We start from the raw sequence: 13,099 nt of genomic DNA on the forward strand, positions 1-13,099 counted from the left end.
GTAACAGTTGGTTAGATATCGATCGAAATTGTAAAATAATTGTTTCTAGTGGTCACTGACCTAGATCATTGCGCAGATGTTATTCAAGTTTATAGATCCGAAAGAGTGTTCTAAAAAATTTTCAGAATCAATTATTATCGAACGGAGTTGATATCTAATCGAGGAGCTTATTTATACATATAGTTCAAAGTATAATTCCTTCCTTTTCATCGAGGAAGAATCAGTCCTTCCAAGATAAAGAGAACAAACAATTTTCCACGGGTACTTTACTTGAATCGTCAACCTGCATGATTAATTGTTTATAAATGTCAAGGGGAATAAGATACTAACGGCGTTTGATTCTTTTCGATGATCTCTGATTAGGTATGCAAATCGATCTTCCAGGAAAAGAATTAAAATGTAACTGATATTAACCATTAAATCTTATTGATGTAACTTTTCGCAATCTGAGATGGTGCAGGTTTTCGCGAGTTGTTCGAATAGATCCATTGATCTGAGAAATGTAGGATTCGAAAATTATCGCAGCTAGACAGTGAACCATGGACCAGGCCAGTAGCGGATTTCATTGACGGGATGAATTGTAGCAAGCTGTGACGTAATGAGATCCGTAAGTGCATTGCAGTAGAATTTCGGATACGATCACCGAGATCGTCCAAAATTTTGTGATTGGACCGCCGATCGATATGCAAATCAAACAATTTTTTCGAATGAATTGTGACTGTTTGATTATTTAATAATGACTCTCTTCACGTATATTTTTTAAAATTAAGTTTCAATCAAGATGCAGTTACGAGCATGAGAAAGTCGTCAAAAAACCGTTATCACGTTAATTCAATAGCATCAAAGTACAATATCTTTCCGTTCGCAAATCAACGATAACGATTCTCGAAATAAGTGCAGTATCTGACAGTGAAAATCCTGGTGGTATCAATTGTCTAGCATTTATAATTGCTAATGATTAATATAGAAGGCACATAAGCTCGTTTGCAAACACAACGAAAAAAACGTAAATTGTTGAGACGAGATTGGCCAGAGGAAGGAACTGTGTCTTCGCATATTGTACTTTGATCTACTCTGGTCAACACGCAATTTATACAATTTTATTGTTCATCGAGATCTCTCGGTTCGAGATCTTCGAACTTTGTTTGGGGTCCAGAGTCGTTTGCCTTTAATCGTGATGATTAATTTCCTGGAAAATTTCTTGGCAGACAGTTTCTTTCGGTTTACTCCCGCAATCAAAAGAATTTGATATCTTTTAATTAATTCCTACATAGTTATTTCATATTCGGTTCGCGTTAAAACATAATTCAAGCAACTGACTCAGTTACAGTTGCCGAGATTTCTTATGACCCTAATCAAACGTTCTGTGTAGCAATATTCAATCTGTGGCGCAGAACAATTGGAAATATTTTAATCCTTCCGCTTCCGAAAAGTTGTATTTAATTTTCGTAGAACGTACAGAATCCGGAAGATTAACTATTTAAGTCGGTGTTGGTATGCAGAAATCGATTCTTTCTATTCACATTGTGGCACTTTATTCGTGTCTGGTCCAAGGCGATGTTCCCTAGCGAATTTATCAGCGCATGCCATTTTTCATCACCCCAAGCATTTAATTACAATGATACTCGGCACGACTGCGTCGCAGACGATAAAATGTAACGTGAAAAATCTGCCGAGATTTCTCCTAAACAGATAACAGTTTGGTGTTTCAAAATGTCCAGTAGTCTTTGTCTAAACAATTTCGATTGCTGTATAATAATAAATCGATATGGGATTATTTAAATAAAATTCTATGTGTAAGATGATTTATTTTTCTCGTTGAAATATAGTTTTCTTAGTCATGGATTTATACAGCAGTGCACATTCGACTTATTATGTTCCTTTGCTAATTAAAATTTTGTCTATAGAAGCTGTTTTCAAACGGCTGAAAACAGACATGTTTATTATTATTTTCGCTGGAGATCGATAGCATGATTGTCGTATATTTTTTTCAACTCGTTGGTTCACGAAGTCATTGGACCACGTTATCGCTTATTTTTTCCGCTCTGATATTTCGGGTAATCCCGTAGGCTTGTTTTAGCAAAAGTGTCAAATGTTATCGTGATATTTAGTTTTTCGAAAAGAATACATCCGAGATAATGATCGAAAACTTGTGTATCATCATATGTCAATTTTAGGTACCACCCCTTTGAATCTATTAGTGTTAAAAGTAGGACATGAGGATCTCCTGTCCAATGTTAAAAGTAGGATCCGGGGATCTCCTGTCCAATGATTATGTCAATCGATTCAAGTTAATCCGTTGTTTCTTGACTTCTTCTCTTCGTTTTTGAATCATCGATAATGTCGGACCGATGTCTGCAAACTTTGCCAGTACACTTTGTACAGATAGTTGCGACGCATACACAATATTCAACTAGAGTTGCGCGTGCTTTGACGTATCTGGAGGCTCGACTGTATGTTCGACGATGCGGTTATCATTATTGATTGCATAATATGGGTAGGCACGGCCGTGCGATTTGTATATATCAACAACGATTTCATAAGGCAAGACTATACCAGTCAATACCACTATTTTATCGATTCAAGTCATTCTCTTGGCCAATTTGTTTTCCTCGGGTCTTCATCTCTCGTTAGCAGCAACGATTTCATTTCGAATATTCATCTTCATCTTCAACTCTAAGCAAATACAACAGCAATTAACATAATATTAATTTATTCAGTGTAAAGTCGATATATTGTAAATTTTAAACTCGTTTTCGGTTTTTCAGATAACTTAATTACCTTTATCTACTATTTCGTTTGTAATAATTAAAAGAATTCTCGAAAGAAATAGTAAATAAAATTGATCCTTGTTGATTTTGTGATTTTTAGTGAGTTTATTTTAGAGTCCAGCATTATTTCCAAATTGATTTCGCAGTTTCTCATCTTATCAGACAGTCGCTTCACATATTCCTGTTTAAAGAACCCCCGCGACGCTTGGACAGAAAGCCAGACAGACGATTATCTATGATCTTTAACCCTCGCAGTAATGAGTAGCATTATCGTTGCTATTGTTATATGATTTTCCCCCTTTCATCGTTAGTTGAAATACGAGACAATTTCAACTGGCTATTGTTTGTTTATCAAATTGTTCCATTAAAAAAATTCTGTCAATGTCTGGCCATTTTCTTGTCTCATTAGTATCTATATTCTAAATAAAAAAGAAGTATCTTCATTAACGTCCACTAGTTTCTTCACGCATATTTATATTCTGATTAGAAAAAATATTGTTTTCATCATTTGCTGCTTTGCCAATATCTATCCAATGCAGTGTATATGTGTTCTGTATATGTTTGTATGCGATATGCCCGAGAGCAATATTTGTACATATTTTCAATTATTTTTGTTGCTACCCTCAGACCGATATACTTCTAACCCATGTCAGAATTGTCATTCTATCAATTTGCAAACTAACCTTTTCACAGTTTATCAACACGTTTCTCTTTTACAGATGGAACGGGCCAAAGGTAACCCAGCAGAGACTGTCTAGCAGAATGTATATTATAAGCCGTATCTGAAAAACAAGATATAACATTTCACATCACGAATATTTTATTTCACAAAATTTGTATGAAACTTGACGGTTGAATTACTCGTTCCTACATCTACTGTAGTAAACATTGCATTACATAAAAATTACATTCTCACAATATTTATAAAAAAACTTTAAACGTTTCTGATACTTTTGGAATTTCGAATTTGGCAGAGTGGAGTGACGGCTATCCCAATCGTGTCCATTATACGGACATCTAGCCCCATCTAACAAAGTTGCAGCGAAGTTTGTTGTGGGAACAAAATGACCAGTTTGATCGGCCGGTAATTTGGTTTGATTTTACGTATTCCACGGTACGTATCAGCTGTTCGGGTGACAGTTTGCCAGCCGTGAGCAGTGCGTCGAGGCTTATTGTTTGGGAAGCAATATGGCTATCTGGTGATTAGTAACAGTGCGATACGTAGACAAAGGGGCAACACGCAGTTCTCATGGTAGTTGGAGACGCGTTGTGCGTGCCGTTCTACTTTGTTTAAGTAAAACCAACCCAGGGGGAAGTCCGTAGAATGTTGGAGCTGGAGGTAGTGCCCGAAAGATCCCTCGGCTGCGACCAGTGGGAATTTATTTTAGGCAAGTGACGAAACCACTCATAATGTATCGCGGCCTATTCCGTATTACGCGTAATTTTCAAACGTGTCAATCTTGATCCGAATTGATCCGCGGGACCACGAAATGATCAACGAAATTACACGGACGGCTCTTCCGCTCGTAGTGCGTCTTTATTGATGCTGGCTGTCATACACAAACGAGTTCGCTCACTCGCACAACCGTAATTCAGTTCTATTTGTAAACACCTCCGCTGACAATTGTATGCGCGTAAACAAAGAAAATGGAGATCGCTACTAAATATTTTGTTGCACATTATGTAATTGTTGACAACCATCGCTACTTTGTTGAGCCTTCTCTGGGAATCCATTCTTGGACTGACAATTTAGCAGAAATAGATGCTCGCGGTTGTGCCACCCGTTAAAAAATGTAGAAACGTTGCATCGAGAGTCGATTAGTCATGTTAGCCGTTTATTTATGCGCATTTGATATGGGATAATATGTAACAGGCAGAAATGAAATTGCTATTGGACACATGCTCACACCGCACACTTGTCGGACCATCCTTTTTTTGTCACTTTGGTTGTGATTCTAGGTATGCATTTTTCCCAGTCTGTGTCAATAATACAATCCCAAGTGGGCATTATAAGGGGAGTACAAGTACTTTATAGTGATAGCGTAAGTATATACATTTATGTAAATTAATTTTAAGACTCCTCGCAGTGGTCAATTAATTACTCTTACGTGTTGGTCTGTTTTTCAGAATCCTTTAGATGTAGATTTAGTGATAAATTTACCTCACGACGGCGTTCGGCTTATATTCGACCCAGTGGTGCAAAGGCTCAAGATAATTGAAATTTATAACATGAAGCTAGTAAAACTTAAGTACTGTGGTCTACCATTTAACTCACCAGAGGTATTACCATCTATCGAACAGATTGAGCATTCGTTTGGGGCTACCCATCCTGGCGTATACGATAGTGATAAACAGGTACAATGTTTCCATGTTATTAACTAATTGGAGGATATCAAATAAATTATTTATCGCTTTATAATATTTGTTCTTTTGTAGGTGTTCGTTTTGAACTTCCGAGGATTGTCATTTTACTTCCCCATTGACTCAAAGTTTCAGCCTGGATATGCTCATGGGCTTGGGTCATTACAATTTCCAAATGGAACTTCCCCTCTTGTCGCTAAGACGGCTATATATGTTGGTAACATGGCTGCTGGAAGCGGAAGCGACGAGCACAATCTGAAAACACCACCACCTCCCCTACCGCTTGTAATTATTGTTTGTTAGTGTTTTAGTTTAAGGTGCATATTGCTCATATCAACTTCAATATCGTTCATCCGTTTTCCGATAGGTCTGCTATCATAATAATCTGTATTTGGAGAAGGCAGATGTTATACGAGATAAGACTCGTACTCGAGGTCTTAGGCTGCATCTCTTCACAGAAGGTAGTTCTGTCACCAGGGTATTACTGGAGCCGAGGAAACACTGCTTGACCAAGGAGGTAGTCTATCATAATTCGGTGAGGTGACGTAAACATGGAGTTGCAACTGTTCCACGTTTTCAGGTGTTATTTGGCGATACTTGTGAAGATGTGTTAAGCGCCTTAGGCGCACCGTCACGTGTGTTCTTCAAGGCAGAGGACAAGATGCGGATTCACAGTCCACATGCGCACAAACGCGATAAAATAAGGCGATCTGATTTCTTTTACAATTATTTTACCTTAGGATTGGTAAGTTCCAACAAGAAACATCTTCATCTGTATAATGAAAACAAAACGTTTCTAATATGATGCTATATTTCCAGGACGTTTTATTTGATGCCAAAACCCAGTGTGTTAAGAAATTTGTTTTACACACGAATTACCCAGGACATTATAACTTTAATATGTATCATCGCTGTGAATTCTCGTTATCTCTGCCGCCTGAAAATAATTCCACTGAATCGGGAAAACTTATTGATGTTTCCCCTTCTCCAGTTACGGTGAGGCATCAAATTTATTTGATTTCTACACTGTTGGCACGTGCACTGTTTTTTCATTCGAGATCTATCAGAAAGAATGTTATTAATTATTTTCTGCTGAATTTGTACACGCTACGTCACAATTTCAACATCCATATTACCACTTAAGATAAGTGTGACACTCGAGATAAAAGAGAAGTGTTAATTGGTATTTGTTCTTCAGATCACTGCCTATACTAAATGGGATAGAATAAGCGAGCAGTTGAAGGCAAGTGCAAGACCAGTGGTCCTAAATCGAGCGTCTTCGACGAATACAACAAATCCGTTCGGATGCACATTTTGTTATGGCATTCGCGACGCAATCGTCGAAGTTATGGCGAATCAGCACATTGCAAGCGTTACTTTGTATAGAGCCGCGTGACCTTGATCATTTATACAACGTGGTGCATTATCGAGTGCTCTGTGAAGAGCTGACGGAAAGGAATGGCGTTGGAAAAATGCAACAAAAAAAAACAAAGCAAACATGTAAAAGGGAATAGACAGGTTCTGACGTTGGCAATTACAGAATAACACAGTTACTCTGAAAGTCTGCGCGAAAAGTGATAAGAGCAACACGTTGTCAGATAGCGACGCAGCTTTCATAACAGTAATTGTAACGTTAAATGCATGTACGAGGATGTTATGAAACCAGTTAAACGATTTTATCGACTGCTGAGGAAAGGCGAATGCAGCGTGAGGCTCAGAAACCAGGAGATATCAGTTTGAATATCATGTATTGTTGCTTATAAATATTTTACATTCTTCCTTGGATTGTATCCATCGGGAGAAAATAAAAACAAGAGAAAAAAAGTGCGTGAGAAAAGCAAACAGAACATCAACTAAGGGGTACAAGTGTCTGCAATATTCGATAATATCATTTTTAATATATCGTTTTTATCTTTTGGTTATAAGTATTAAATATAGCTGACAAAAAAAGTGGTTTTGTGTGAGCGATAAATACTGTAACATTTGAGCTCGATAAATTGAAAAGAACAAAAAAAAAAAAGGGAGAGGAAGGAAGAGGGAAGTAGTTCCACAGGATAATAAGAATTTTGATAGTTGATGAGTCTATCGCGACTAATAACAACAATAACGATTCAATGATCGTAAAATTGTAATACTGTGCTTAGTGCAAGCGCGAAAGAAATGAAAATATCCGTGTTTCATAAATGGAAATTTTGTAACGCATGCTACCAGGTAACAAGCAACAAAACAAATAAAATGAACAGAACAACCAGAAAATCATAGCGTTCGGATGTTGGAAACCGTGTGGGTACCAACCCGGGACAGTCTGTACAGAATTGTGAATTATAGTATTCTGAATATACTATACATTAATTTCTTAAAATAGCAATGACTTCTCTTTTAAAAAAAGAAGTACGACGCAGATTATCTGCTAAGTGGAAAATAAAAACGTATGTTTTGTGCAAGAGCAATTAAAACAGAGATGGCCTGTTTTTTTACACTCCTATCTATGTACACTCTTGAACATTGTGATACGACAGACTTTAAGATTTGAAAATTACATTGACTACTCTTGTTTGCATTAACACCACACATACGTACACACTCAGATAAGAAAAATGCAAAAAAAGAAAAATAACAAAAAAGAATCAAGAAAAGGAGATGAATATTTAGTTGATAATATACTTTTCTTATATTTCTCTCTGTGCAGTTAGGTAAATATTGCGGTATGAATGTATGCAGTGCCCGGTTAGATCATTAGTGTTTTTTAGTATTTAAATGTAACAATGGATTCCTCTGTAAATCCGATGCAACCCAGCGACTAACGGAAAGTTCGTTTTTCGTTTCTTTTTTCTACGAATTTCGATTCACTTGGATGTTAAATTGCACAATCGTATAAAGATGCCCTATATTCCGAGTTGTTCCCAGTAAACTGTATATAGGGTACGCGAGAACAGAGCTATGTTTTATGTATCGTGTAAAACCTCGATATAGTTGATATAATCTACAGTGATTATAAGATCTGTAACGAATAATAATCGTGAAATATAATAACGAAGACCATTTCAATGGACACGTGAAATATTGTACGATATATGATTACTTTGATTAACACTTTTGAAAATCGCACATACATTGCGACTGCTTTATTGTCTTATTCACTTCGAGCTAGCATGTATGTCTCTGTTACGAATTCTCATAAAATTTTTGTCTGAATTTTGCGCCTCTCTCACTGAACATGTTTATTCAAATTTGAAAATGAATTGATCTCATTACGTCTATCTTTAAATGGGAAACGAGGAAACAAATAAAAACAAAGTGTTAATCGATGCATAATTGTTTAGGCTATAGACAATTTGGGAGATGCGGACAGTGTTAAATAAAAAGCGAACGTAGCTGTCCTTGTTTCTCAAATTCTGTTTCGAATACCTCCTGTTTTGTCAATGCTACGTCGAGCTATTTTTGCGTGGAAATGATCTCCGAGCGAGCATATAGAGTATAGAATTTTTGTGCGTTGCATTCACCGAAACAGACTCTGGCGAAAATAAAGAATGTCCATCGTTGAATCCAGTGAAACGTTCGGGAATTGCGTTCTCTATATATCGACTTCGAGTAGGTCTCCCAGAGAAGTCTCTCTATTTACTTTATACGAGAAAAAGAAATCATTTTGTATCGAATGGACTATAAAAAATCGTGTAAAACAATTTTTCTATTGAATCATTTTTCTCTTGCCGCGATATCTGACTTCGACAATCCTTCGATGTACGTAATTACAATTAGTTTTGAGGAAGATCGTTCTGCTGAGAAATCGAGGACGATCGATTGTGTGCCGATAATATTCGTTTCGGTCGTGTTTTCAAACGCAATAAAACAGCAAATTTTTGTTCATCGTTTACCTGTTTTATTTCCTTTTGCGTAAGGTTCGGAAATCATCATGCTCGTAGGTTTGGTAACTCTTTTGCGACTCCGAACTTCGAGGCTGCTTGTGTCTGCACATTTTAATGGCGTTCAATCGGTCTCCTTGCGTCATGCCACGCGTACTTTGTGACTCCCTTTCCGAATCATCTGCTCCTCGAATGTTCCTTAATCTTCCTGCAATAAAAACGTATAGAAGGATCATTTATCAAGATCACACTCAACGCGTTTGTCGCTACTAATTACGAAATCGAAATCAATTATTTAATCAAATAAAACTTACAAAACAGAGATACAGTAAATTTGACTTCACCAAATTTGGTATAGGTAATACGTTAATGGAATTTTTAACTACCACATATTAAAACTGGAAAAGCAGATGAATGGTCACATTATTTACGGGAAGGTATTTATTCATCATTCACTCGGATTAAGATTCATCTTGTATATAATTCAAAAGTCGGTGGGAAAAAAGAACGAGAGTAGGTTTAAATAATTTCCTATTGAAACGGTCGTTTCTAGAAAGAGATGCGCGCGCATCTATCAGATGGAATTTAAATTTATCTGCGCACGCAGGGACGATGTATCGATCAATATTTGGCGCGAACGCGAACATTTTCAAATGTTTTATAGAAGCGAAAAAAATGAGCGCAAAGTGCATTCTAAATTGAGTAACTGCAATAACTTTATCTGTATATGTATATTAATTTTTTTACTTGTAAACACTCGGTTAAAAGAGAACAATGGAAAACCGTTATTATGGCAAAAACATACCTAGAATACGAGTGAATTTTGTTTTGGTTGAATTCTCTGGAGGTGCAGCGTCGTATCTCGTTGGCACTAAAATGTTTGAAAATACTCTTTACATCTATTATCCTCTTAATTTCAAGAAAAACCATCTAAACAGACTTTTTAATACGAACAGAAATTGCTCACCTGTGCCTTCAATCTGCGGTAAACCATGTTTGTTTCTTTCTATCCTGTCCAACAGCGAATATATCCCTCTTTTGTGGTGCATATTACTAAAGTACTTTAATCTACAATAAAAACATTATAGTACTTGAATGCACAATCCGCTTTCTCTAGACTATTATTAAGTTTATGTTTACAGATCATTGAATTACAATAATTCAAGTATAAAATAAATTTTCTTTTTTACTTCTGTATTCTTGTCAGCTTTTTAATTGCTATTTTAGACTTTTTAAGAGCAACAAAGAGGCATTAATAACTGTTTAATATTAGACACAGATAAATATTTTCGTTTACTTGTACTGTTCGCCAGCGTTCAATAAATTTTTCTCCACGTTCTCCAGCCACGTTTGCTGATGTCCGATAACAGAACCAGGTCGACAAATCCTTATCCAAGCGATGGCTTCTCTCGCAGACATTTTGTAATGTTTTATCAAGTAGGCCGCAATTAGGGAACCAGTTCTGCCGAGTCCAGCCTACGATACCGACGTATAAACAACAAAATTAATCTAGCGAACACGAAGAGACTATCTGAAAAATGGAACTCTTGCCAATGTGGACTTACCTTGCAGTGCACTGCTATCGGTCCTGTGGTATTTTCGCTGAGCGTAAGAAATTGATGTAGAACTCTTTTTGGCGGCACTGTGCCATCTGGCATGAACATGTCATAGTGAGAAATGCCTGCAGTCGTAAACCTATTTAAAAAAAAATACTATTGTACTTTCATTTCATTAACTTGTAGACAACATTAATGGAAATGGATAATACCTCGATGCATCGTAGACTTTCTTGTTTAGTCTAACCACAGCAGTGACTCCATTTCGTAAAAAAAAATCGATGTAACATTCAGGGGGATGGTATGGGGTTCCTGGTTCGGTACTGGGGCCCACGAATGCCAGGAACTTCTGCGGTACCAACCAGTTTATATTACCATTCCTCATGTCCTCGTACTTCTCATATTCGAAGAGATCGAAGTCGTCGAAATAAAAAAATCCAAAAGATGACGCCTTTTGGAGCGCGTTTAAACAATCTAAAAATAAATATTTGCAAGACAAATTATTGGGAGCATCTTTCTCTTAATATCTGGATGATATTCTTACCAAGTATGTGGATGTGGTAAGCAGAAGACCCCATTGAAGCATCTTGAAAAGGAGCTATTGCTAAATCACTCCCAATGAAGAGAATGTTATAAGCCTCCTTGGGGCTTTTGTTCAAGAATAACACAGCATACGAAGCTGCCAAATAAGCAGCGTTCGCTCTCTTATCTCCTCTTTGCGAAGTATAGTGCACGATTTGATTGTACTTGTTAGTTGGACTCTGCAGCTTCTTCTTTACCATGCAGCAATATCTGTTATTTATATTATTTGTTATTTATAGAAACACTTAATTTCAGATCTTGTTTGACTGAACATGAAAATAATTTCATTATTAAATTGCGGATTTCATGCGTTTCATATAAAAAAAAAATGATAACTGAAAATGATAAAAATATTACAAGAATTTGAGAACGTGTATGTAGTATATTTATGAAATATACTACATGAGGATTGATAACTTCACTAAAAAGAATATGTTAAAAAATATTCGAATTTATGTTTAAGAAAAATCAAACTAGGTATATGAAATAATTTAAGTTGAACTCGCTTGTAAAGACAGGCGAGATTGAGTGGTCCAAAGTCATTGTAAAAATTATTGTAGATCAATTCATCGTCGATGGTGAAACAGTGAATGTTTGGAGTGCTTCGCGCAAATTTTCGTCCACTGGCCAGCGTCGCGAAATAAAAGCGGTCCTTTATGTATTCGCAGATGTAGATGAGGTCCGGATGTTCGTAAACCGTAGTGATATCTGATGGATTAAAAGCATGAGATTATTAAAAAATATTAGGAACATCAAATAATGTTACCTTCCACGTTGACGAATCTATTGTTCCGATTGTTACAATAGTTTCTTAAGAATTTGGAATTCCTCGGCTCGTACATCTTGAAGTAATCTCGTAACATGGAAGATATTAATCGGCGGATATCCAGTTACTATTGCTAAAATTTTCTTCATTTCATTCATCAACTTTCTTCACATCCTGCATGGGAGTTAATTAAACACGATGTAATTAATCGTTGTTAATTGTAACAACGTACAAAGCATTTCATTGGTTCAAACCTACTTTCCTCGACGTCACAGGACCCTGATAGCTCTGAGGTAGTTATTCTTTAACGAGTGCATCATTTCCCGGTCCTAGAACGTAGAAATAAAATACTTATTGAGGATATACTTCTTGAGGATTACTCCAGCGTTAGCCAGCAATGCTCGCTTACCTCCAGCAATTTTCATGTTACAACAAAGAGAATATATTGTCCTTAAGATCACTGCAATTTACTATGCCAAATTCATCACTTCATGTTTGACAAATCAGTTTGACCAAAAAATGTTTTCAGGGCGCCGCGCTTCTCAGTTTTTTCTTTCACTGATACCAATTGCGTAAATTCGGTTCAAAGAAAAAAAGTGGAACGGTCAACTTTTATGTAACGTTGCCGCGCATAACTTCAAAGTTGTGAATTTGCCAGTTACCAATAACCCTTCTACATTCAAATAAATTTCTCAGCCCACGGTCTCTTTAAAAATTAAAAACAGCGCCATTTGGATAGTGTGCAGCGTTAATTGGTGCAGCGGCAAAACGCTCAAACTGTTAGCAAAATTACCAACGGTCGATCTTGGCTAACAGTTTGAGCGTTTTGCCACTGCACAAATTGGCGCTGTACGGACCCCGAATCAAGCTTTGCTTTTTCTCCGCAAGAGGCGCCACAAGTGGCGTATGTGTACAATACCGGGCAGCGTAAAAACATTAATTATGATGAAATTAGGGCATAGTAAAATAAATCAAGGGCACAAAATCGTTTGGGAGAATTTTCTACATCGATGTCATATCAAAAAATAAACGACCTGAAGGGATCCCAAGTTTGAAATATTAATATTAATTCTGCGCAGCTGTTGAACGCAAAGGTAATTCGTCTCTTACTTTTTCTTATTTTAACACGACTCTTTGCACGTCCAGAGAATTTTCAAACTTTGAGTTATTAATTTTAAGCTTTTAATAAACGTTCTAATA

The 13,099-nt window shown here is 36.6% G+C and overlaps 3 protein-coding genes across 3 annotated transcripts in view; 2 read left to right on the forward strand and 1 right to left on the reverse strand.

Moving 5' to 3' along the window:
- The first annotated feature begins 3,902 nt into the window (after positions 1-3,902).
- LOC144474290 (PHAF1 protein CG7083) lies at positions 3,903-9,119 on the forward strand. Its single transcript, XM_078189004.1, has 8 exons — positions 3,903-4,159; positions 4,731-4,813; positions 4,899-5,126; positions 5,208-5,417; positions 5,500-5,649; positions 5,713-5,877; positions 5,952-6,128; positions 6,331-9,119. Exons 1-8 carry the CDS (start codon positions 4,096-4,098, stop codon positions 6,526-6,528), a joined length of 1,275 nt encoding a protein of 424 aa, XP_078045130.1. The 5' UTR covers positions 3,903-4,095; the 3' UTR covers positions 6,529-9,119.
- On the reverse strand, positions 9,013-11,975 carry LOC144474288 (dual specificity protein phosphatase CDC14A). Its single transcript, XM_078189003.1, has 9 exons — positions 11,900-11,975; positions 11,640-11,841; positions 11,096-11,343; positions 10,764-11,025; positions 10,561-10,690; positions 10,293-10,471; positions 9,963-10,063; positions 9,801-9,866; positions 9,013-9,203 (listed from the first exon to the last, which is right to left on the reverse strand). Exons 1-9 carry the CDS (start codon positions 11,973-11,975, stop codon positions 9,013-9,015), a joined length of 1,455 nt encoding a protein of 484 aa, XP_078045129.1.
- A 934-nt stretch (positions 11,976-12,909) lies between these two features.
- Positions 12,910-13,099, forward strand: part of LOC144474473 (U4/U6.U5 tri-snRNP-associated protein 1) — a 4,453-nt gene continuing 4,263 nt past the window's right edge. The window contains exon 1 of the mRNA XM_078189315.1: positions 12,910-12,948. Within this exon, the coding sequence (XP_078045441.1) occupies positions 12,910-12,948 (39 nt within the window). The remainder of the gene's footprint in view (positions 12,949-13,099) is intronic.

This window comes from Augochlora pura, chromosome 8 (genome assembly GCF_028453695.1).
Source record: "Augochlora pura isolate Apur16 chromosome 8, APUR_v2.2.1, whole genome shotgun sequence".
Taxonomy (NCBI): Eukaryota; Metazoa; Arthropoda; class Insecta; order Hymenoptera; family Halictidae; genus Augochlora; species Augochlora pura.